The sequence below is a fragment of the Numenius arquata genome, chromosome 8, assembly GCF_964106895.1.
Source record: "Numenius arquata chromosome 8, bNumArq3.hap1.1, whole genome shotgun sequence".
Classification (NCBI taxonomy): domain Eukaryota; kingdom Metazoa; phylum Chordata; class Aves; order Charadriiformes; family Scolopacidae; genus Numenius; species Numenius arquata.
The window spans coordinates 17418466-17444260 of NC_133583.1; the positions used below are offsets into that span (position 1 = coordinate 17418466).

Sequence of the window (25795 nt, forward strand, 5' to 3'; positions counted from 1 at the left end):
TCTGGATTTTATTGTGTAAAAGATGCTTTTTTTCCATATTGCTGTTCTAATTTCCTTTATTATACAGCTACATAAAAGAGAGTCCTGAACCAGGTTAGCTTCCAGTATGAAATTAAGGCGTGCTGTTTATTTTCAAAGCAATTAACGTGGGGGCAACTGGAACTGACTGAATCTTATCTCCACTCAGCTTGTTCCCGATGCGTCACATATTTTTCAAGGTTTACTGTTCATGCTCTTTATGACCCAATTTTCAACCGTATTTTTCAGCGTCACTGTTCTGAGCACCTACCAGGCACGTCTTGCAATACAGAGGACAATAGAAAAAGGATTTTTTACCCACACACAAGCACGCACGTACCAAGGACTTGATAGAATCTGGATCAGCAACAGCCAGAATTACTTGAAATAAAATCCTAACAAAAGTCTTGATGGGACACTCAAACCTGGTTAATCCAAAACACTTTGCAAACTATTTTTATTCAAATTAAAAAGACTCAGGTAAACAAAGTGATGGTACATACATGTTATAAACCTGGTTAGCAGCTTAACCTTCAGGAGTACAAGATCTAATGAAAAGCCAAGCATGGATTAACCAGGTCCAAAAACATACGCTGAAAAAAAAAGTCACCAACACCAACGTTTTGAATTTTTACACAAACAGTAAATTTTCTCATGGAAGGGAAGGACTGAAGAAGAGAAAAAATAATTATTAGTTGTCTCCAACTGGTTTATGAAAATACCGGTCCTAGATTAATCTACTTTGCACTCTCACAGAAGCCAACCATTTCCCATACATACTTTTATTTTAATATGAAAGTTTTGTTTACGCCAGTACAATGAATGGCTGTGGAAAACAAACGAGGGGTTCAAACACCCACAAAGAGAGAGAAAGAGAAAGACAGACAGACATGTCTTTTTTTTTTTTTAAACCAGAGTCAGAAAACAGTTTCTTTTGCTGGTTTTGAATTCTAGACTGTAGCCATTATATCCTAAATTTTACTGCAATCAACTGAAATGCCTCCAATATACAGAGACATGATTTTGAAATAAATAAACAAAGCTTAAAATAATTGATTAGGGCCAGCCCAGTGGCTTAGCGGTAGTGCTCTGCACTGCCTTGCGGGAGGACCCAGGTCTCGTTTGCACTTCCAATCTCTTGCTCCTGGGCCGGGAAGAGCAGTGGAAGTCGGGCTTCAGCTGCTCGGGCCGGAGAGAGCCAGTGCTGCCAGTCTGCTCACCACTGACCTTCAGATAAATTAAACATCTGAGTTATACAGGCTCCAAAGGGAGTCCCATCCAGTCCTCAAAAGAAAATAAATAAAACAATAACTTAACTAAAATCCATCCCAGGTTCTTTGGTGTAATTTTTGTTAATGCTGAGAAGCCAGAGAATCTGGTGGTGTATTAGTACAATCCATGATAATTCCAAATACTTAAAAACTAGGATTTGCTGCCTGATTCGCTTCAATGTCCCATCTTTGTGGCTAAAAATTGCAAAGCCTATGGTAATTTAAACTCATTTTAAGATGATACTGTATATATGGGGGTGGTCTAAGACTATTCAGTTTCTACTTTATTAAATAAACTTGATCATTTACAAAGGCCGGTAAAGAATTTCTGTACCACAGGTGTGCTACTTGTAGAGTTCAAAATTGTAGTTTCCCTATACGTTGCTTAGCTACATTTTCTTCACATCCATTGCACATCTGACCTAAACTGTCCTTAAGTGCCTATTTGTCATTACATGGTTTTCTGTTGAATGACTGGAGGATTTCAAACGGAGAGGGAGAGGAATTAGCCAGTAAAATTAAATAACAGTTTATACTTGCACATGTCACTTCCCTCATCAATTGTATCAGCAGAACAGAACCCAAGATATGCAGTATTTGAAGAAAAATATTTAACCTTCTGCCAAATGTACTCAAATAAAAACGTTCTGTACTATTAGACTTTAAAAAGCATCTCCACGTGATGAACATCTCTAGCAGTAAGATGAAGTGTATCAGTAAATTAGTTCTTTTGGACTAAGTTGCAGTGACCGTGTTCCTGCCAATAATTTTTTCAAATTAATACAGCTTTCCCAGTTACTTAATGCAATCGAAAAGTATTAATTCTTTTTCTAAAATTAAATACATGAAAGGATTTACCTTTAAACAAAGAACTTTGCAGTCCAAAAGGTTGGTTAGTTACGAGGACAGGTAAGTCTTTAGTAGAAGGCAGTCAGAACCTTGAAATTTGGCAAGAAGAGTCTATACCTACCTTACTTAGCTAAAAAAAAAAAAAAAGAAAAAAAGCGCCAAACCCTCTGACGGCTGCAATGAAAGTACTCTATTTCTCCAATGTACTAGGTATGCTGAACTTACACATACCATACAGTAGTATTTTTCTTTAAAGTTAATGTGTCAAATTTCTCTCAAATTTTGTGTTGCGAAACTTTCATTAAGGTGAATCAATACACTTAAAGAAAGCATACAAAAATGTCTTACAATGCCCAATCATTAACAGAATATGCGTGAATTTAAAAACATCAGGTTACTTTCACTATCAAAACAACTCAGCTTTCCTTCTCCTCTAACTTACCTTCCACGACCTGAACTGGTTTGAAGTTCTGCCTGTCTCCTACATGCAGACAGCACTGCTCAGGGATGAAAGCTTCCCCTTCCCGCTGCACGGTGTTCGGGACATCGCAGAACCCCCAAAGCAGGTCATAGTAGATGAAACATGTCACCTTCTAAGGGCACGCCAGCACATGTATTCTGTTATTGATTTAGCATCGCAATGGCCTTGGCTACACAATTAAATAACTGGACAGGACTGGACAACATTAGCAGTCAAGACACCCTTGTCCCGTCCACCTTACCACTTCCATGATTGCTGCGACCCTCTCAGCTGCCTCGGTATTGACCAGAAATGTCATTCTTCCCTAACCTCAATGCACATCTTACCTTTAGCTTCTTTTACAAGATCCTCCCTGTTCACATCCAAGCGAGATTTCTGCTGGAAGTGGCTAGCACACACAAACACATGTACACACATTCTTCTAAGATGTAAACTATTGACTAATTTCACATTCCACTGTACCAATCTGTAAATACTTTGTTTTTTTTTTTCTTATTTTATATAAAAACAATGGCATCAGATTCTCAGCAATAAAGTATAAGAAAGATGAATCCTTGACTACACTTAACCAATTATGAAATCGCCTTTCAAACAAAGGAAACATATGCAAAAATCCGTGTATTTGATAAAGTCAACTTAATATAACAAAAAGTGAAATATGCTTATTAAAAGTGTCCTTATATAAAAATGGTCTTGCAATGTACAGTAAAATGCAATACAAATTATTGTCGGTTATCTCTCCCCACCCAGTAACTAAAACAGCTATTGTTCCACAAAACTCCTTATATGCCGGTATCAAAGAAAGAAGCAATTATGCAACTAAACATTTTCTATGTTGTATGCCTGGCGGATGTTAAGGGTGTCTCGTAGCATCAAGTCTCGCAGACGCCATAACGCATCGGCCATTGTGGTATGAGCCCCTTTGCTTTTCAACCAGTGTGAAGGGAGTCGGCTCTCTTGTTCTTTTGATAAGTGGACATCTCGTCTTCGTGCTGGAAAGTCAAGAAAAGGTCTGATTAACTACTGGCTTTGATATCCACCACAATTTTTCTAGAAAAAGGCAAATATAATTCTACAGAATAACTTTTATCCCTATATTTAAGCCCATACAGTTGATTCTTAGATTGATACAACATCGATGGAATTAGCCTGCTGATAACATATATATTCCCAGTCTGTTGATTTGTTTTTAACAATTACTTGCATGTGTACATTTCACTGAGTAAGCAGCAGATTTATTTAGCATTTTCCACAAAAGCAGAAAATATTAAGGGTTACAAAGAAGTGTGTTCTGTCTGGAAACGCCCAACTCTGTATCAAAAGCCTTACCTGCAAGGGTCTGGTCCCACTTGCTAATACTATTTGATTCAGCACTAAGCCCCTCAATATATTTCAGATAGGCTTCAGAATGAAGAAGCCTCTGTGTCTTTGGTGGAGGGGAGACGAACATGGGAGTCGTGGGCTGCTGCATGACTGGCTGACTCGCTGGGCTCTGGCCGGGATAGGGAGGGGGTGCCTGCTGTCCCGGTGGGCCGAGGATTCCTATCTGCAATGACAAAGTGATGGAAAGATCACATCTGAGGGAACTGCAGGAAAGCCGCTTCACATCTGTGCATCCTCATACAACGGAGCTTCAAAACAGGTTATGAGCAAAGGCATAAGGAAATTTCCCTGAAAGACACCCCCTTCAGCCAGGGCCATCTGGTGGGGTCACCGAGATGCACAGAGAGAGGAAGTTCAAACCAACCATATACATATTTAACAGACAACATTGCTCATATTTCTAATCTATGTAAACATATTCTGATTACCATCACCATTTCTCTTCTGTCCTATTACCCTAAATTACTCCTTTTGTCTCCTTTTTATTTCACAATTGATCACAAACCTTGTGGTCTATGAAGTGTAGGGTTTACCTCCAAAACACCTAATCCAAATTGACCCTGATCCTTGGATAACTGGGATACTTCCATGGGATAAATGCTAATCGCTGCCAGGCAAAAATCACAGTCACACACCAAAAAAACCCAAACCAAAATAACCCCAACTAAACCAAAAACACCAGTCCCAGAGAACTCCCACCACTGTGATTAAGTAGCAGTACTGAGAACTCTTAGCACAGACATCCTGTGGTCTGGAGTAACTCATTGTCATGACATACACACTTTACTACTTTCTCACTTAACTTCTGGATTTCTTTACACTCTCTAGCCAAAATCACATTTCTTTTTACAATGCAAAAATTTAGTCAATAAAATGGGAAATGTGCTGAACGCTTCATCTGTATTAATCACTGGGAAGGAACATCTGATCATCACTGTTATCCAAACTCACAAATTCTGAACTGCCGATGAACATCTGCTTTGTCAGTTTGTGAAATACATGAGCAAACACTCATCAACGGCTGAGAAAGTGGACAGCATCCTCCCTGCATCACCCAAGCATGCAAAACCTAAATTATCAGCACTTTAACACTGTGTTGAAATAACTCATCTTCGTTTAGTAGAAGGAAAACAAAACAGAACAAAACACTGTCTGCAGAAGTTATCCCACTGGGCAGAACATAATTAGTCTAATATTCAACCAAGAAATATCTTACTCTGAGTATAAGATACTAACTGGTTCTAAATATTAATTAACTGGTTCTAAACTGGTTCTGAATACATTGGTGTACGCTTGGTTTATGTTCTCCCTGGGAAGGCTATGTGCAGCCAGCCCTACATGCCTTAACTCAGATGTTGTTTAAATGCTAATTTAAATGCTAATTCGGAGTCTTAGAGCCTCATAAATAATGCAAAAATGACTCACCTGCTGTCCAAAAGGACTTGCTCCGGGTGCTGGAGTGCCTACCATGGGGGACACATTTTGGCCTATAACACCTATATTCCAAAATATAAAATAATTAGTCTTATTTCAGAGCAGTGACAAACACCTCTTTGGTCTTTTATAGTAAGAATTTATACTTTGCTACCGTTGCTCACATTATTTTAAGCAGATGTACAACATTCAAATATCCCCCTCTCCCCCAATAAAAAAAACACTTTAGAAGTTTCTGAATGAATTAAAAAAAAAAAAAAGCCAACATGACAACTACCAAACATTGATACGTGGCCTGTTGTATCAATATAATTAAAGAAATGCAAAGTGAATAAGTTTTGGTTTTCAGGTTTTTTCACATTACTTGGTGATTGCCTGACTGATTTTTTTTGTTTATAATATCCACCTTTGGCTTGACAGGATCTTCCAGAATCCTTTAAGAAAGGAAATGCTGATTTCTTTTAACAACATTTAACATTTCCTTGTGTTCAGTTTTATAAAATACATTCACAGCAGGAGGAAATCCAAGCCATTGCAAAAATTCTGTTAAATCTCACTAATATAAAGCGCAACTTGCAGGTTAAGCTTAAATAGTCTTATATATGAGATTGATGAACATTTGAAATAAATTTAAAAAAAAAAAACAAAAACCTGTTAGCTTTCCCTCAAACACATTGAGGCTTTTTCCTATTGCACAACGTGCAGCAGAAAACACCCGTGTCCATCTTACATACAAAAATTTACAAACCTAAATGAGAGTCATGCAGTTCCTGATATTTTACATACAGATGCTTTGGTCTGAAAAAAATGAGTTATGTGTGCTGCTACTTTTATTTCTGTTTATGCCACTTCTCGTATTCATTCATTGGAAAAGCTGCCAGCTAACTATGCTCTTCCTGAGGGTTTAATTTGCATGCAGATTTCTGTATCAGTGATCAAAAGATGTACCACTGCATTTTGCACACTAAAGCATATTTCAAATGCATTTCCCATTTGATCACAGGCCCCATTTTAAATGTATCTGTGCTAACAGCAAGTCAGAAGATGGGAAAAACGTTGATAATACAACTTGTGGAATATGGCACGGCTTTTTCTTGGTACAAAGTGAAGAGGTCTGGAGGAGGGCACCCTCACCTTTCCAGCATCAGAGCACAGCTTCACCCTTCACCCACCCTGCCCAATTGTGGTCCTCCACTCCCAGGCATTATTTTTTCCCTAATCCATATCCTTTCAGTTTTAAACACCATCCATACAGCCCGCTTCTCCGGTGGGAAAAACTCTTCAAAAGAAACACGTTGTCCTGGATTCACCTCCCCAGCACCTGCATTGGCTGACGTGTGCTCAATGTCAGTGCCTGGGCGGGTTGGTCACAGCTCACAGACACAAAGCTCTTTTCCTACTCCCACTACATGACATTATGGTGAATCTTACCAGCGAAGCTGCAAGCTGCACACCTAACACTGATGGATTTAAAAAAAAACAAAAACAAAAAACAAACAAGCAAACAAAAAAAAAATCCAACCTAAAACAATTTACATACAGATACATAAAGTCTTAACAGAGCTTCTGATAAACACACCGTTGCAAGTGGCAAATGAGACCACTTTTGTCCACAGCTTGTTTAACTGCTGAGCATATGGGATGCACATCTTTTAAACAGGCGTATGAGTTATCAGAGGTAAAAATGGAAAGAATCAGCAGAAAGCGGGATCAGATGCCAGATGAACATTTGGGGGGACATGCTAATGGCATTAACACTGGAAAAAATTTTATGTTTCATTCAGCCTCACTTTTCACCAAGTGTGGCAAAAATATAGCAGATGTGTAGTAGACATGCTCTCAAAAAAACAATTCAAAATTTGGCCACAATAGTATACTGAGCTCACCTTATCCCCAAATGCTTCCAGTTACTGCTCTATCAACAAGGTTTAATCTGAACACTTTTTTTTTTAATAACAAATGTCAGCACCCCAATGGCCAAGGGGTGTTATGTGACCACGCTGATTTAAGCGCAGTCTGACCGATAAACATTAACATACCAAAAAAGAGTTTGGTAAGGAATAAGAGCAATAAATTTCATTTATAAGCCCATCTTAAATGAAAAGGAGGAGTGGAAGGATGCTGTTGAAATGACATATGGATATCAATAGGCTGATTTCAGCTTCTCAGACCTCTGATAAACTCAAGCCCAATTGCCAGGTCTTTTGGCTGGAGCAGCGTCACGTTTCTCCAGTAACCTTTCCCTGCTGGTTTACTGGACATGCTGTTGTGCCAAGGTTTTGCATCTACCTTATCCATTCAGCAGTGCATTGCGTGAGCTGCAGCTGAACAAACCTGCGATGTTGAGAAACAAAAGCTATGACCAAAAGAAGCTGCAGATCATTTCTGTAACAACTGGTTAAACGGCAAGTACATGAAAATGAAATAAGGAGCGAATGAGGATGACGTTCTTACCGGGTGGTGGGATGCCTGGGATGCCTGGCATACCTGGCGGAAGTTGGTGGGGTGGGGGCACCCCTGGGTGAAGTGGCTGCATGCTGCCCATGCTAACAATGCCATCAACTGGGCCCTGCAAAGGTGGCAGCACCGGTGGATAGCCACTTATCATGCCTTGAAGGACACAACAAATTTCAAACATGCATCAATAACATGCAATATGATCTACACAGTAAGACATGCACTATCCACAAAAAAAAAAAAAAGAAAACAAAAGGAAAAAAAAAAGCACCTTTAGTACAGCAAGACGATACTACAATTAGTATCTTGCAAAAATGAACAAAAATTAAAAATAAAAAGTTATAAATATGGAACACTATACTTCTGATGAATTAGTACTTAGTGTATTTGTACGTTTCTCATGGGGCAATAAATGCTGAATATTCAGATATGTTAACACAAGGAATAAATTCAGCCACAATTAAATGTTACTAACGCAAGCAATTTTAATACAGCTTAAAGCTCTGCCATCTGCATACCGATTCCCAACACAACACTAACTGCACAAGCTCCACGCACAGCCCTGCTGTGTGGGCTGCCCTGGAGACCAAACCCAACTGGAACAAAAATAAAACCTATACGTTTTTCTGCAGTGTAAATGCAAAATTAACATACAAAAGCCCTGGAACAGTCGCATACTTAAAACTAATGGCATTGACAGGGGTGATTTTTATTAAACCATCTCCAGTATAAACTAAGGAAGTAACTCAAATTTTAAACCTGGCAGCACTGGATGTGCTGCAGTGACTTAAACTCATGGCAACAGAGGGAAGTAAAAGGACTTACAAGGAGAACCTGCAGTCCCTTACAGAATTTGACTAACAATGTTTTTCAAGGTGTCTTCATAGGAATATCAATGATATAGCAAAGATAGTATTGTGCTGCTGCTCGTAACTTCCGTTTTCTGTGTGTGAGGGAGGACAACTTACAGCTTATTCTGGTTTTGGCTCAGGTTTGTTGCTATCCATGAGGTGAACCTACAAAATGTAACTGCGCTACATCTATTAGGTCCTGGAACAGAACATGCTTGTCCCTCACCTCTTTTCTAGGTTTTTTAATTTAAATGGATGTTTTGTCAGGTAACCAAGGAAAGCTGTTGGAAAGACAATGAAAAGATGACAGAGGACAGAAGCAGGTCTAGAGAGATGAGGCTAGTTTAGAAATGCAAAATTGCTGGGGATTCTATAGTCTGTTCCAAGAAACCACCTACTGAGTCTTTGCCACGCTCCCAGTAACTCATAAAAGAAACTTTCAGAACAGGGATTTCTGGATTAAGACTGACTGAAAACTCACACCAGCTCTGACTGAAAACACAGCTGTCATGAGCCCAGGATCAAAACAAATTGAGCAGCTCCAAAACACAAGCTAAGTTTGTCGCTTCCTCAGGAAGAGTTACAAAGGAGAGAAACCTGAAATTCCAAAAGTTCTACATGGAGCAAACAACAAGAAAATGAAGAACTGATCTCCCTCAAGCCTTCATTTTCCACAGGACACCTAGACTGACACTTACTAAATAGGTCTTAGGTACCTATTTTGAATATCTGGAAGCTCACCTGTACCTCTTTATTAACATAGTGAAAGCCATATTTCTAATGGAAAAAGTAAAAGAAGAAAAACAACAAAAGCATCCCTAAAGAGCTTTCACTGTACTTTTTAGCCTGTACTTTCAGTGCACCCCGAGCTCCATTCACATTGTCAACGCAGTTACATACACTTCTGAAGCTTTAAAACAAACAAAACAAAAACCTCCAATGAAAAAACCCTGTGTTTATCAATCATGAAAGCTCACTTCTACATTTCCAAATGAAATATTCACTCAACAACTGGCTGGATTAATCAAATCTCCATGAGAAATCAGTTCTTGTAGCTCATCACAAGGTTATTAAAGCAGCCACTTTCATACCCCACTTATGAGTTACTACTTTGATTTTAAACTAGTAAATATGGGGAAACTATTTCCAGCTCCCACAGCTGTGACTTATGAGGTCTTTCAAATTACTTTTCTTCCTTTTTATAGTAAAATAGCAATGTAAGATTAAATAAACTTTTGTAATGCCTAAATTTACAAGAAACTAGAGCGCTGAATACTAAGAGAAATGCATCTCAGAAGGTATCCAGATTTCTGGGAACTGTGGGCCATAAAGAAGTTCTATGAACTTCTGCGATGAGAGAAATTCTCTGAACTAGAAAAAAGTAATCAAATGATGGAGGAGGATGTGAAAGAGGTCTCAATAGAATAAGATACTTCTAAGTAAGACGTGTGGAAACAGATGAAAGACTTTGTTTTTAAAATGGGCCACAAAAATACAAAGAGTTTAAAAAGATCCACTTGATCATCTACTTTAAGGAAGTATTTCATAATGCCAAAGCGAAGAGACTTGAATGCCTAACCGCTTGAATAAGATGGTCTTAAAGGTTTGCTTTTGAGGCTGCCGCCGCAGGAAGTAAGTTAGCATGTGTTGTTTGCAGAATGCATGTTTTTGGAAAAGTTTTAAGGAAGTGTAGTATAATGCCTATCAACACCTACCTCCAAAAAATTGGAAAAGTGACTCAATGCCAAAAAAACAAGAACCAAACCAGGAAAACACAACCACAAAGGATGACGATGTTTCTACATATTCTGGATTGAAGTAGGTTACTCACAAAAAAGATCAGCACTGGAGAACTCTTTTTTTTTTTCTTAATATATGCACAGGTAGGTGTATACACACATACACACACACAAACATACACCAACTGTGAACAGTTCAGAGGAAAATTACCAAGAAGAAAGTGAAAAAAAATTTTTAAAAAATGCAACTCAGTGTAAACAAATGCTTTGTAATCTGGAAACCATGAACCAAATAAGGAATGTGCCTTCAGTTTAAACATCCATGCAGCCTGTTTACTGAAAAGGGATCTAGAGACCGTGATGAAAAATGCTTCAGGCTGTCAGCTCTAAATATGGCCACAGCCTGTGAGACAGAAAAGAAAAAGAAAAATGACAAAAGAATAAATGGAGTAATTGGAATGCCTTCAGGGAAAGTTAAAAAAAATCCCCAAAACTCAAAACAAAAACCTCCAAATACTCATTTTTACCTACTTGTAACTATTTTGACCTTGACTGAAATAATCTAATTATTTTAATTAGAAATGGGGGAAGGAAAATAACCTATCAGGTCATACCTAATTCATTTTCTCACCAATGTATGGCTGATTCCCACACAAGAATCTCCAGTGGACTACACTGTCTTCAGATCTGATCCTGAAGATACTTACTCCAAGCATACCCCCTATGAACTCAAGTCAGATTATGACTGGTAACGAGCACAACACCCAGCAACAGGGACCTCGTGGACGAGTTCTCAAAACTCAGTTCGATTCTGAAAATCACCTGATATAACCAGCAACATTGGCATTTCATATTCGTTCCTGCAATGGCTCTAGATTCTAGTCTGCTCTGAGTACCAGTGTCTAATCAGCAATTCTGTAAAGCTTTTGTTTGGATTTAAAATCTGGTTTGGATTCTGTTTGCCTCTCACCTTCCTGACAATAAAAAAAAATAATAATAATAATAATTTGCCTACTTTACCACTTCCACTGACATTGCATGCACTAGAAGAGCGTTTATCTTGCTCCCCTCCTGCCATAGCAGGGCTAAACATGAACTCTGCAAAGTAGAGAGAATAAACATGACTGCACACAAACAGAACAGGACCACTGCACAAGGAGGACCCTTTTTCCCTGCATTTTCAACAGGCTACTCACTGCTGGAGCAAGTAACGTGGGACTATCAGGCTACCGCTGCGGTTACGTATACTCATTATGAAGAAAGACTGAAGAGGTTGAACTTTTTTCTTCCGTAAGAACAAAGCGACCCAAGAGAGTGTTCAGAGTTATGAAGGGGGTTGATATAGTGGATGAGGAAAAAATGGTCATAGCTCCTACTTTTTACCTGCAACGGGTGTCAACTGCTGATTGAGCATTCCCATTGGTGTTGGTGGCGGCACCACCCCCATAAGAGCCCCGACAGGAGTGCCTGCCCGGGGGGAGGAATTCTGCTGCTGTGCTGCTCGCTCTCTCTCCTGCTGCTCAGCAACTTTAGCTGCCCGCTCTGTAAAAGTATTTTAGATTTTCAGTTCTGTTTTGTAACCCAGAATTTCAAAATATTATCTGTTCATTAAAAAGGACTATTCAAACACTGGCATAGTTTAGTCAAATATAAAGTAGAACAGATGAATCTTTTTATACAGCATATGATTTGATTTCATGTGGCTGCAGCTAAGACTTTTAGAGAACCTTTCATGAAAAATATTCCACAAAGTTTTATCTTTTTCTAAAAAAATAAATAAATAAATAAAAAATAATAAAATAAAAAATTTTAAAAGTCAAAGAACAAATTTGATAATAACACCAGTGTTACCAACATGAAGCAGCAGCCCAGCACTAGGCTGTGTCCGCACTAGGAAAACATGGCAAAACGTTCCCTCTTTTGACACCGCTGGCTCAGCTAAACCAGTTACAGCCAAGGCTGGCAGCTCTCCCACAGACCTGCTACCAGCTGCTGCGGGAATTTTTAAGCACCTTGTCTATAAGACGTGCCCCAAAGTAAGACACAAATAGCAGCCAGCAGTGCCAGCCGGCAGCCTGTTTATTCTTGGGCTCCTCATGTATTTTTCTACTGATGCAGCTGAAAAGTGGTGGCAAAGTTGGGAAGCATTTGCAAAGTTTCCCTAGTGTAGACAGGTCCTTAGTGGTTGGAACATAACAAGCAGCAGTTTGATGAACCAAAAATATTTTTCTCTGCCTCTTTCTGTCATTTTCCCCATTTTGGTCCCCTTTGAGCTATTATTTCTTCTTTTTTTTTTTTTTCTGAAGATGTCTAACTCACATTGTGCTGCTCACTGGAGGTCATGTGTGTCCTTTGTACGATGAATCTGGTCATTATCTCAATCAAGTTTCTCACTGTGACTGCAAGAACAAAAGATCTACTGCAGGAGAATCTGACCAGAGGACAATTTTATATTAAGGGAAGGGCAAAGGGTCATGGGAAGAAGAAAGGAAAAAAAACAAAACAAAACAAACAAACCAAGCAAACAAAAAAGGGAGATATACTGAATGCCCACTCAAGGTGCTCTGGGGGCATGCAAGTTGCTGATTTGTTTACTCTGAACATTGTATCTGACTGACGCAATGAGGAACAACAAAGAATAAATGAATGCAGCATACATCTCCAGCAGATTTTAATAACAATGAATGCAGGGCTAGAAGTTCTCTTGCAGTTGGTGAAAGATGAAAACTGCCACTAAAACAGCAATCAAGGTCCTCTGTCAAACAAAGGCTAAGAAGAAGTTCATCAAGGAGATTAAGTTACGCATCCTACCAAAGTTACTAATTTTCTCTAATATATGACTTCAAATGTCTATCATAAATGTTCTGTAGAACTTATTTCTGCAGCTTCTAGCACTACTTCCATTCACTGAAAGACCAGTTTCATTTCCAAAGGCATTCCCCTCCTTCTTTTCACTTCTGTCATTTCAGGAAGAGATGACACAAAGAAACTCTTGAATTTACTACAGGCAATTCATATGTGATTGAGCACAAAATACACAAGACATGTAAAGGCAGATCCTGAAGTAGAAAAATGAGATAATCCTCTTCAGTGCAGAGCAAGCATTTGTGGAAAAGATGAAGCAGATGTTCTGACTCTCACCTACTTTTGGCCAGCTAAAAAAAAAATGGTCAGACAAAAGCAAAAGTTCTGGAGACACACTGATGAAGCAGAAATTACTGTTAAGCAATCAGTTTTACCAGACTTCAGAGTGCTGAGCTTTGAAGAAGGACCTGACGCAGGACAGTATTTGAGTTTTTTCTAGTCTATATCCATGCTTTGACTGCCATGGAACTAACAGATGGAACAACGCTGCCAAAGGGAACTGTAGCAGGTGTCTAGAAGTTCAGCCTTGAGCGTTCACCTTAATACTCAACACTAAACCCAAATCATTAAGGCCAGGACTTGAGATCATTCAAACAACGTTTCCACCCATCTCAAGAGACAGGAAAGAGACATTCTACTTTGAACAGAGCTCTTCCTTAAAACAGACTTTTACCTCACTCCCGTGTGTTATTTTATTTTCTTTTGAGGAGTTTTCACAGTACAGTTAGCCATGCAGGCATTTCCAATGCAGTCTGTTCTTTGCTCAACTATTGCTAAAAAAACCCCCAACTGTTACCCTGCACATATACCAACTGACATTTTCAGTGGGTCAAAATGGATCTAAAATGCAAACTACTTTTCACCAGAACATGGAAAGGCGCTTTTGCACTGAGGTGTCAAACCATGCCTGTTCCCTGGCCCCTGGTGCACGTCCACACTAGAGAGCACGTGAATTTTGACTCGTCACAGTGGAAGGAGAGGAGTTTCTTTCATTTCATGCATGGTAAGCAAACACATTTTGGACGCTTTGTAACCCCATCCCATCCCCTCAAAAACAAAAAAGTAAGTCTAATTCTGGGCAGATAACAAGCCAGAGAAACTGCAGCCCAAAACACAAAAGCTTTGGAAAATTTTAAATGAGAAAGAGGATTAAAATGGAAGCACCTAGGCAATCATTAACACAGTAGACAGACACTGCTGCTACCAGCACATTACAGCTATGGGTCCCTGGAGGGTGCAAGACATCAAGCGGCTCTAAGGTAGGAAGCGATGACGTGCTTACCATCCTACTGCTTAAGAATTAGGCTGTAAGGAGGGACCTGACAATAAAAAGACACCACACAAAACTAGAAGGGTGTAAAAGGAAACTACGACAGGAAAAAAGTAAGGCCACTACTTCCCCAAGGAAAGAGCATTACCATTTCCCTTCACAGCATCTGCAAAGAACACTTGCACATAGCCGGGGGGTGCTGTGTTACTCTCCAAAATTGCAAAGAGGTACTACTGCAAATTTGGAAAGGACTGAGACAGCTGAGGGTGGAAAGTGATATTGTGCGAACTTCTACTTTGAATATCAAAGCGGCCTTTAAGTTATGACTATACAGAAAACCTATCAAATCTCGTTTTTAAAAAAGCAAAGTTATAACTTAATTGGGCAATAACTTTCTCAGGTTTTGAAACTTTCCTATCCAAAGCAGCATTTTCTTCCAATAAAATTGCAACAGTTGTTTAAAAAAAAATGGGTTTTATATTGGAAGTGTTGACACATTATTACTAGAGTAGTAACTACAGATGTTAAGCCAATGTATTTGGCTTGGGTAAGGGGCTGCTGTTAAGTATCAATTGTATTTTATTTTAATCAAAGTTGAAACACAATGACCAGTATCAGTAGGAAAGAAAGAAAGAAAGAAAGAGAGAGAGAAAGGTCTAAAGTATCTCATGCCTATGAAATATTACTAGGCTCACTTCAGGATATGAAATCTCTTAACAAAATCAGTTACAACAGTTGATTAATACTGAGACTGAACAATACTATTTACAGTATCATAACAGATTCTGTATCCTTGATTTTGTTCTATCAAAGCTTTTTAGGACTCTAAGTACTGTTAATCAAAGAACTTTTTCCCACTCCACTGTAGGCCTTCTTACCTGCCACTACAGCTCTGAAATGCTTCTTGTCCAAAATTCCCCCAAGTCTTCCTTTAAGGAAACTTTCACAAACCATTTTTCCAACTGACTTCCAGCCCAGGGGCTTCATGCCTCTTTACTTCTAATTTGTCCCTATTTTCTTGGTCTTTGTTCATTTGTTATTTGTGGCAAAGACATTTACATTATCAGTTGTGCACTATATAACTTAAACATGCTCTTTGCTCCTCTTCAGCCATCTCTCAATATGAACTTCTCTTTAAGGTACGTCCAGAACACAAACATAAATATCTTCTTTTATTAAACCTGTCATCTGAATAACAGTAGTGATGTGTTGAGAAAGAACAAAAGCAGAGAAGAGTTTAGCATCTTAGTTTTTATTTACCTTCATACTCTGCTTTCTTTGTTGCTTCCAAGTTTCTCCATTCAGTTCCTACGAGTCTGCTGAGCTCTCCAAAGGAGTAGTCTGGGTGCTGAGCTTTAATCACAGCTCTCATCTCGCTGCTAAACAAGATGTACCCACTCATGTTGATCTTCCTCTTTGATCCCTCCTTCTTGGTGCTGCCCTTAACAGACTTGGGAGTGGACTGTGAGAAAAAGCAGTTATGACCACAAGTGTACAAAAGAGAAACTACTTGACATACAACATTCAAAGCTGTAAGAAACAGGATTTAAGAATGTTCCTGCATTTCTTTTCAACCTATTTGCATAAGGACCATCCAACCTTACAGCCCCTGAAGAGAGATGGCATCTACTGATGCATGACAAGAGCATACACACACACACTTATGAAAAGTACACATGAAAAAAAAAAATTAAGAAAAAAATCACAATGTTCTGATTCTTTTCAATCCTTCCAGACATAATGTCACCTTTACAACTGAGGCTTCAAAAAATTCTCAGTAAGACAACACAGAATGCTTACTACTAGCTAAAATCACTCCAAACTGAATGACAGGACTAAGGAAGGCTGACTGGCAAATAAGTGACAATTTGAAATTCCAGAAGAGAATAAAAGTAATTGTGTTATGTCACAGAATTCATGCGTTATGCTGTCCAGAAATATTGCCAACACAAGTTGAGTAAAACATTTTATTTGCCATAGCACATTTTAGGGAGATGCTTCCCCGTTTCCTCCTGGGCCTTTGCAATCCCTACGCTCCCTGGCTCCATCTCCCACTCTTCTCACCCCTACGTCTTCTCGATTTTGCCTGATAGACTTTCCTTTCTCTCTAGTGTTCACCTCTCATTACGTAAGTAGCCATTTCTCCCTGAAAAACCCAAAGCCCAGTTTTGCTGACCACTGTTTACCGGCACAACAGGTTGACATCACATTCTATACGTTGATGGGTAAAAAAACTTCTGCTCCTTTGTTTTCCTACTATGGATGCTCCTGTTGAGAGCTCCTTGATGTTCACCCATCAGAAAATTTAACCTATTCTCACAACCACAGCTGGAACGCCCTTTTTGAAGGATCCTTCCACCAATATTTGTCAGAGGAGACCATAATTCACCCATACTCTAATCAATAAGGCCCACATGTGTAACATCATACCAAAACCCTCAAAAGGCCCTTCTCATATCCCGAACATTACAAATTTCCGGCCATGTTACTAACTCCCCCTATTTACCACTTTGACCCTGCAGTTCACTCTTCTCTCAGATAAAAACAAAGCTTCAGTGATACCAAGATGCTTAAAAAGTCTTGCTCATCAAATTAAGCCAGGCACTAGATAAACTGAGGCATACTTGTATGTTATTCCAAACTTCCCTGTAATTATTTTCAAATGGCAACCCACTCTTAATCTTTTCATTATGAACCTAAAGACAACACTTGTCTTTTTGGGAGGAAAGGTTTATCTCTAGGTTTATCTCTACGATGGAAGAAGGGAAGAGAACTCCTCGCAGGTTCTGGGATGACACACAGGGCACACACAACTCACTCTGGCTTCGCAGGCAAGCCCACGTTGGCAGATGGAGAGTTCTCAATTCAGAAACAGGAAAATCTAATGACATATTTGGGGGTTAGAACTTGATGATCTTTAAGTCCCTTCCAACTCTAACCATTCTAAGATTTGCCCTCTTATACATCTGCACTTAAATACATACAAGTTTATCAGCTGGTTTTGCCTTTACAGTGCTTGCAACAGTTTCAATAACAGTAATCTAATGTAAAAGCCTACCCACCAGTTTGGAAGGGCAAACAGGACTGTTTCTGAATTCTGAATTTGACTCTCATATTTTCTGTTCTTTTACATCTCTGATACAAACATTTTTAGATGAACAGAATCTTTTCCATCTGAGTCCGATAACTGCACATATTAGATGTGTTAAGAGAAGAAATAAACCAGGACCCCCTTTTATGCCTTTTCTCAGCCATACTGATAAAGCAAAAAGTTCCACATCTTTTTCTTTTTTAGGTTCTGCTTGATTCACAACAAACTGCAGCAGGAGACCATCATCCACCTGTTTGTGAAGCCCCACAATACCATGTATTCACTTGCCTTGACTCCTTCTACCCTTAGGTGTACTAAGAGCTTCTCTGTTATGAAGAGAAAAAATACTTTAAAAGTTCTGGAGTTTAATAGTTCATAAATAAAATTCTATACATTTAAGAGAACATGAAGCAAACACATGCCTTTTACCTAGGAGCTCTGTTTAAAAGGACACTTTTCACTGGGGACATAAATAGAAGAGATTATCTGAAGAAGAAAGTTTATTTCTGCGCTGTGTGTTAGTTATCTCTCCACCAGAGTTAAATTGTGCTCTGAATGCCAGCTCAGAAACAACATGCCTTTTCTTTCCAAATCAGCAGTGAGGAATCTGCCAGGGCACTTGGTATCATCACTCACTTCTTAGTGTGCATTACTATTGATCCTCTTCAGGTCTCCTTATTTGTTTTTGGTTGGTTGGTTGGTTTGGTTTTTTTTTTAAGTTCAAGTTCTAGACTTGAGTTCACACCTGTCTAAAGGTATATATCCACTGAGCCTGACTTCTCACCAGTTATCCTGAAAGCTCTGCTGTCCCATTACAAACTATTTTAAAAAAATAAAATAATGCAACTATCAATCTGGCTTTTTAAAGAAATATTCTATATTAGTATTTAAATAAAACTTCTCAAGTGAATCTGAGCAAAACACAGCTATGTAAAAAGACAGAAAGCAAAGGGGATCAAAAGACAGTGAATGCTGCAGAAGGCAGATTGAGAAGACATCTTTAGTGTTCAATGATCCCTATTTAAACTGCTTTTGGAAGATGCCATGCTTAACAATGGTAATATTTTGATTTATAAAAAGTTACCTTTCCCTTTCTAAAGTTTTACGTTTGTTAATGCTGGTAACATGCTTTCTATTCCTTATACGCTGCAGGAGTTTTCATGCTACTTATGAAATTCAGCATGTTAAAACCAGAGCAGTGAGAGAGCCTTGCACAGGAAAATGCATTTGGTGGTTTGCCCACATGGCAAAAATCACAATCAAACCAAGCTAAAGCTTTCAATGTCATCCTATATTTTTCATGACATACAAAGACAGCTGTTTCTATCCAGGAGTCACGTAATTTCTTCAACTACCAAGGAGGTTTTCACTTTACAGCCAATGTAATGCAGCAGAAATCCATATTGCCAGTTACAAAATGATCTGGCACTCCCTCCTGTTCCCAGCAGGTCATTCCTGTTGCCTCTTTAATGCTGGCATTAGCCTGAATGTGGCAAGGTGATGAGACAGATAACGGGTTTAATCCAGTTGCAAACACACTCTTTTGGTTTGGTTAATTTCCAATTAAAGCAGTTCCTCACCCTCCTTCAATACTCAGTCACATGAATAACGAGGGCTTGGGTAAGAAACCCAGCCAGAGAGGGAAGGAGCTCCAAAGTCCCCCATTTAAGCAGCAGCAGCAACTCCTGCCGCAGTCGAGCACCATATAACGGCACAAGATTCCTTATTTACCTCCTATCCATTTATCAGCAAATTAACACTAAAGCTTCTAGGATATCCAGTTCTTCTAACTTTTTTTAACAAGTTCTTATTTCCAAGTAAAAATGGTAATTCAATACTAAAACAGTGATTCTTTTTTCCCCTTTGAGAATGATGAACAGTGTTTTCTAAAACTGTAGCAAAACCATAACACCCAAAATGCTAGATTTTTTTGGAATTCAAGGAAAAGTTTAAAAATGGGTGGTAGGTAAATTGAGAATTACAATTGAACACTTATATTCCAACTTTATGTTTAATATAAGGACCTGGTATTTCTGAACAAGCATCATAGAAAACCTACTGATTAGAAATAACATTAACATGTGATACAAAACTGTACCCTAGAACATTTGCCTCAACTGAATGATTTCCTTTAAAAATATTTTAATGGACTTAAATATTATCACCTGGATATCATATTGGATATGCCAAAACTGTTCCGTGTAATTTATTCCATTGACTTGTCAACTGAATTGTAAATCTCTTTCGTGTATGTGATAAAATTTTACTGTTTCTTTGGTTGCTGAAAGAATGCAGAATATAAAGGCTTAATGGTTTCTCAGGGAAGATCCTTACCTGTGGTGGAGTATAAGGCATTATATCCAAATCACTAGCTAATGGGGTCTGAAGCTGAGGCATAGAAGGTGTTTCAGTCATATCACCTTCCTCTTCTCCCATCTCTTCCATATCTTCATCACCTCCTTCCAATTCAGCAAATTTTGCTTCTAGCTGCTGAATCTTCTTTTCCAGTAGTGGAGATGGTTCCTTCTGAGGAACTATGGGTTTTCTGAAAGGTGGAGGAGGAAGATAAAAAGCAGATGAGAATACACTCATGCTTCACAGGAGATAGCATGTATTTTTTAAGAGAAAACCAACTTTTTCTTCCTTTATCATTGAACAACATGGAAACAATGGTGACTTGGGATGTGTCTGTGCTTCCTTTCAGAACACTGAGAAGAAATCACGTGGTGTCCATGGACAGTTTTTCACGTCAGTCACTTGTTTGAAGGTTGGGATTTTTTTATTTTTTGTGAGTTAGAAGGGGATTTCAATGCAGCAAATACTTCATTTTGCAATAGAAGGCAGTTAACACCACATATTCCTTAGATTTTACTTTTTACTTAAGTTAGAACTTAGTATTTTTATTAATATCAATGTTCACCAACTGGAACATTTATTATCCATAATGATGACTTAAGTATTTTAATGACATCCAAAAGAATTTACCAATCTGATCATGTAACGACTTTTACTAAAGTCGGGAGAAGAAAAAGAAAACATCTACCGGTATTAAAACCATGAAAAGACTGATGTTATCTGGACTTCTTTCCAAAACTGTGATTAGTCAAAATTAATCCCCTCCTACAACTATGACTTTTATATACGTAGTGCGTTTGGCTGGGATGGAGTTAATTTTCTGCATAGTAGTCCGTAAGGTGCTGTGCTTTGGATTTGTGACCACGACAGTGTTGGTAACACATCGATGTTGTAGTTATTGCTGAAGAGTGTTGGCACATCATTAAGGCCTTTTCTTTTCCCCACTCTGCCCCCCAGCAAACAGGCCGGGGTTGGGCAAGAAGCTGGGAGGGGAGACAACCAGGAGAGCTGACCCAAACTTACCAAAGGGATATTCCATACCATATGACATCATGCTCAGCGATAAAAGCTGGGGGAAAGGAGGAAGAAGGGGGGACATTCGGGGTTAAAGCATTTGTCTTTCCAAGTAACCATTACATGTGCTGAGATTCTGCTTTCCAGGCAACAGCTAAACATCTGCCTCGCGATGGAAAGTAGTGAATTAATGCCTTATTTCACTTTGTTTGCATGTGCAGCTTTGCTTCTCTTATTAAACTGTCTTCATCTTGACCCATGAGTTTTAATTCCTTTTGCCCTTTCAGTTCCCTCCCTGATCCTGCTGTGGGGGAGTGAGCGAGTGGCTGGGTGGGGGCTTAGCTGCCCACCAGCATCAGTCCACCACAACACAGAAAAATGCTCAGCTAACCCTCACATTCCCATCACATTTTTACCTAAAATAGTATATTTCGTCATCTACAACTTTCGCAGAGAGTGAAAACCTCTTCAGCCCTTTAAATTTCTTCATCTGTTTGTCGCTTTCATTGTAGCGGCTCTCACAGAGAAAAACATCATTTTCAGAGATTTCTGTTGGTCTGCAGGAGAGGAAGTCTTTGAACGACAGAACAGCACACTTCCCTGCAGAAATGAAAGAGCTGGGTAAGAAGGCAGCCGCACTTGCAGGCATTTTACAAAAAGCATGGAAACTCAAGTTTTTGCCAGTCTGGAAGTCAAGTTTTGTAAGTTTGGAAGATTCCCGGTATTTGGCCCAACTACAGGAAATACATCAATTGATACCCCTATTAAATAATGCCATTCAAAAGAAACCTAGATGAACTTCATGCAGCTTCTGGATTTTTTTTAAAGAACAAGAAAACCTGTAAAATAAAAAGCCACCATGATCACTAGTTGTTAACTATATTTAGCACAGCATCATAACTACAAAACAAAGTACATAATCATCATCCTATGCAACAAAACAAATTTCAACCTCCTCCTGGACTGACTTTCCAGGTAACACATACTGGAATAATTACATTAATAAGCAAGAATAATGCAGTTTTCTGTTCTCTGGCTGCAGACAACGTTCACTTTGACACCGTATGTGTAATTCCCTTATGGTAAGAAAGCTTCCTTATAGTGAAAATTCTCACTACAGATCCCAAAGACAGGAATGCATATTAGAAATGGACTGAATCATCTCTCCTCCCCCACTCAATTGAAAAAAATATACTTGGAATCAAGCCTACACATAGCTATAAATCACTTCAGATTGCATAGGAAAAGAGTAAATTTGAAGTTGCTAATAATTACCCAAAATGCAAGTCATCGGACACGTCTCCTCCAAGTTACTCAAAAACACTTCCTTCTTGTAGAACATTTTAGTTGGTTCATGTTCAGTTTCTTCAGGATGTATGAAGATTGGACCAAAGAAATATGCAGCTCCATCTCGCACCCACATCTTTTCAATTCTGGAAAGAAAACCAAACCACCGACATAAATGAAAGGCCACCCCTCCTAAACGAGACAGCTGGACGCACTAGGTTGTTCAGGAGGACAGTCACTAAAAATAAGTATAGAAGAACAGCCTATTCCAACTATACAACCCTTACCACCTTTTTATTAGGCAGGCAAACTTCTACCTCAATCTTTTAAGAGCGTGTAACATTAGCTTCATTCACAAGATTTTTTCCAATCCTCTTTTATACTTTTTGCAAGAAGCTCATCTTTTTTCCAAGTTATTTTTATAGACACAAACTGCAAATAAAGAAGTTGCACCTACCTTCCTACCCGAGGTCGCACTAACCCATGGGATTTTATGAAGACACAGTCTCCAACCTTAAGCCACATGTCATTGTAGCAGAGCTGTTCAAAGTAATGGCAACCAGGTTCTCCATTGGACATTTCTACCGGAACATCTTCTTTGTCCTGCAGAAGAATATGCGTTTAGAAACTTGTGGAAGAAGGAAAACCAAACACATAGATAAAAAGATGCCAGGTGCAAATGAAAGACGTTGCTCTATCTTTACGTTATCAATAATAGGTAAACACTAAACAGAACTGTACATGTGAAAGTGAGGGGCCTTGAAACTTAAAAATGAAGTAGCAAAAGCCAAAGCTACCCTCCGTGTAGGTAGCAAGCTTTCCTACTTCATAAAGCTGTAATTTTGCCAGAACAGTAATTTACAGGTCCTTCTCTGTTTTACTGGTTCAAAGTAAACTGGCCAAGCCAAGCCTTTTCAGCTTATTTTGATGGTTTGTTTTAAAGCAGAATAACATGCTTAAGAGTGTATTAAGTTACACATTTTGAGTATATGACCAAGATAACATACACAGAAATTTAACGATTCAACTCTCATATACAATGATATGGACACTCCAAGTTATTGCCTGCAAATTCATACCATTTGCCCTATTTAATTTTTTACTTTTTAATCAAAACTCACATTGTGCCTCATTTGACCTTTTTGTCTAGGATTTCAGCAAACCAATGAAAACACAAGCTATCTCCCCAGGGTGTGGAAGGAAAAGGCCCTACAAGTTTTCAATCTCTTGGCAGAAATAATTCGTTCCTTTGTCATGATGTGAACAGATACAATAATACATACTAAGTGTCTGATTAAAGCTGACAGTGAGCATGCTGGGGATTGTGTTCTGAGGTTCTCTTAGAGAACTCAATGTAAAGGGCATTTATTTTATGACTCTACGTTTATTTTTTTTTATGGCTCTGGATTTATTTTAGATAAATTTAATTCAATTTAATTGAATTTAATACATTTAATTCACTGCTTTTATGACTCTAAACACAATAAAAAATTTTACCCAGTATGTTGGACAGAAATATTTTTAAGCATTTCGACAATAAACAGCTCAGTTATCAACCATAAATACATTACAAACAGCAGAATATTATGTATTGCTTACTGCTGCCTAGCTACTATTTTACTGAAATACTACATAATAAAGCACTTCAACATTGCCATGAACTACAATTAGACTTTTAGTTCTACTGATTCTTTAGGCTTAAGGCAAGCTTTACAGCAAAAGTGTAATTTTCTTTTCAGATGTGGAAAAAAGAACTCCAACCTCTTCACATGATCACAAGAAAGCATTTGTAGAATCTAGCAAGTACATACAAAGTTTAGTTTCTGTTTAGTCTGTTTATATGTTTTGTATTTATTTACAAATACGTGTAACAATTGATAACAAACATTACATTTATTATGTCTTATTGTGTCTGGATGCTGTGAAACTGAAGTCATGAGGGCTCACATTTTGTCGTTCTTTATCTGTCAAACAAAACCGATGTTCCACGTGTTATCTCACGTACCTTCTCAAGATGAAGGATACTTTCTCCCACCTTACTGTCCTCCAATGTTTCAGCGTGTTTCTCCTCATCCACTTTGTCTGTATTAGCAAACACAGAAGCAACACGGACCACAGGCAGGGGCACGTCTCGTGGGACAAATCTTACAGAGCTTACAGGCATAGTCCACAGTTTAATCTTTTTAAAAGATTTTGTCTTTGCAGAATAACGTGACTCACAGACATAGACATCCTCATCTCTGAAGTTTTCAGGACACAATTTAAAATATTCCTGCAGATTGAAGAAAAAATTTGAAGTCTTCCAGCAACACACACAGCGAACACCCTCTCATGCTTCCTGATTTTTTTCTACACTTCTGTCAGAAACACTTTTAGACTAATAATGCCTTTCTGCTGAGTTCTTTTCTTCCAGTTTGACATCCAAATTACACTAAAAATTAAAAGCAAAAAACAAGTAATCCCACGCTTAGAGAAGAGGCTAAATTCAGTACAGGTTATCATGTAAGAAAAGTTTGGTTTTATTCGTTTACCAAACCAGTATATTAACAAGTACAAGATCTGCAGCCTAAAACCACCTTTACAACATTTCTGAGCTTTGACTTGGAAAGAGGACACAACCACCAAGTTTGGGGGGAGGAAGGGAGTAAGATCCATGCTCATTGATATGTGACCGTGATACCCACTCATGTGCTCAGCGGCTGCAGCACTTCATTCCATACAAACACACTACCTTCAAAAAACCGGCCAAGATGGGTATGTTGCGAAAAAGCCAAAAATCCTCAGCACAAGGATGATGTGGAATCAAACTTGAGACAGAGATGAAAGACTTCATCCTCTTACCACGCCATTCAATTTTCCTTCTCTTTCAAACCTGTATCTACATCCTTTTATGGGAATCTTCAAGAAGTTACCTGCAATTTCTCTACTGCATGCTCTAAAAAAATCAGCTAACTAATTATCTAATAAGCATATGATTCTACAAACCAACCAGCACCAGGAAACACCACCACTAGGATGAACTATACATCTCATGAAGCAAATGAAGAATGCAAACAGTACACAGGAGCAAGTCCTATTTTATTTAAGTATTAGTAGAATGCCTCTGTGTTAGAATGCCTACAGCTCTTCAAGAAAATAGCAGAGAACATATTATTTGCTTAACAAATTAGTCTAAATAGTCTCTCACCTTGACAAACATGACCACACATTTGCCTAAAATTTTGCTAACAGGAACTTTATTGTAATAGTCACTTTTAAAAACTTCTTTCTCCAAGAATTTTCGTGTTGCAAGATGAAACGTTTCATTTGGTCGATAAAACCAACACCCATAGAGCCATTTCTCTCCTTTAATAAAAAAGAAAGAAAAAGAGAAGGGAGAAAGAAAGAGAAAAAGATGTAAATTGCATATTCTCTAGTGCATGACCAAGAA

General features: G+C 38.5%; 1 protein-coding gene across 21 annotated transcripts in view; it reads right to left on the reverse strand.

The window, feature by feature from the left end:
- Positions 1–464: 464 nt before the first annotated feature.
- Positions 465–25795, reverse strand: part of PBRM1 (polybromo 1) — a 66325-nt gene continuing 40994 nt past the window's right edge. For 8 of the 21 annotated variants that reach the window (XM_074152775.1, XM_074152774.1, XM_074152773.1 and 5 more), the window contains 11 exons: positions 25553–25710; positions 24371–24637; positions 22823–22968; positions 22354–22511; positions 21495–21678; positions 20044–20254; positions 15879–16080; positions 7891–8046; positions 5428–5498; positions 3949–4165; positions 3119–3611 (listed from right to left, as the gene is read on the reverse strand). In XM_074152775.1, coding sequence (XP_074008876.1) covers positions 3439–3611; positions 3949–4165; positions 5428–5498; positions 7891–8046; positions 15879–16080; positions 20044–20254; positions 21495–21678; positions 22354–22511; positions 22823–22968; positions 24371–24637; positions 25553–25710 — 1943 coding nt within the window. In that variant the 3' untranslated portion in view covers positions 3119–3438. Of the gene's footprint in view, positions 3612–3948; positions 4166–4544; positions 4547–5423; positions 5499–7890; positions 8047–11866; positions 12026–15878; positions 16081–20043; positions 20255–21494; positions 21679–22353; positions 22512–22822; positions 22969–24370; positions 24638–25552; positions 25711–25795 lie in introns of all 21 variants that reach the window. The other 13 variants (XM_074152782.1, XM_074152781.1, XM_074152780.1 and 10 more) reach the window with 7 other exon arrangements.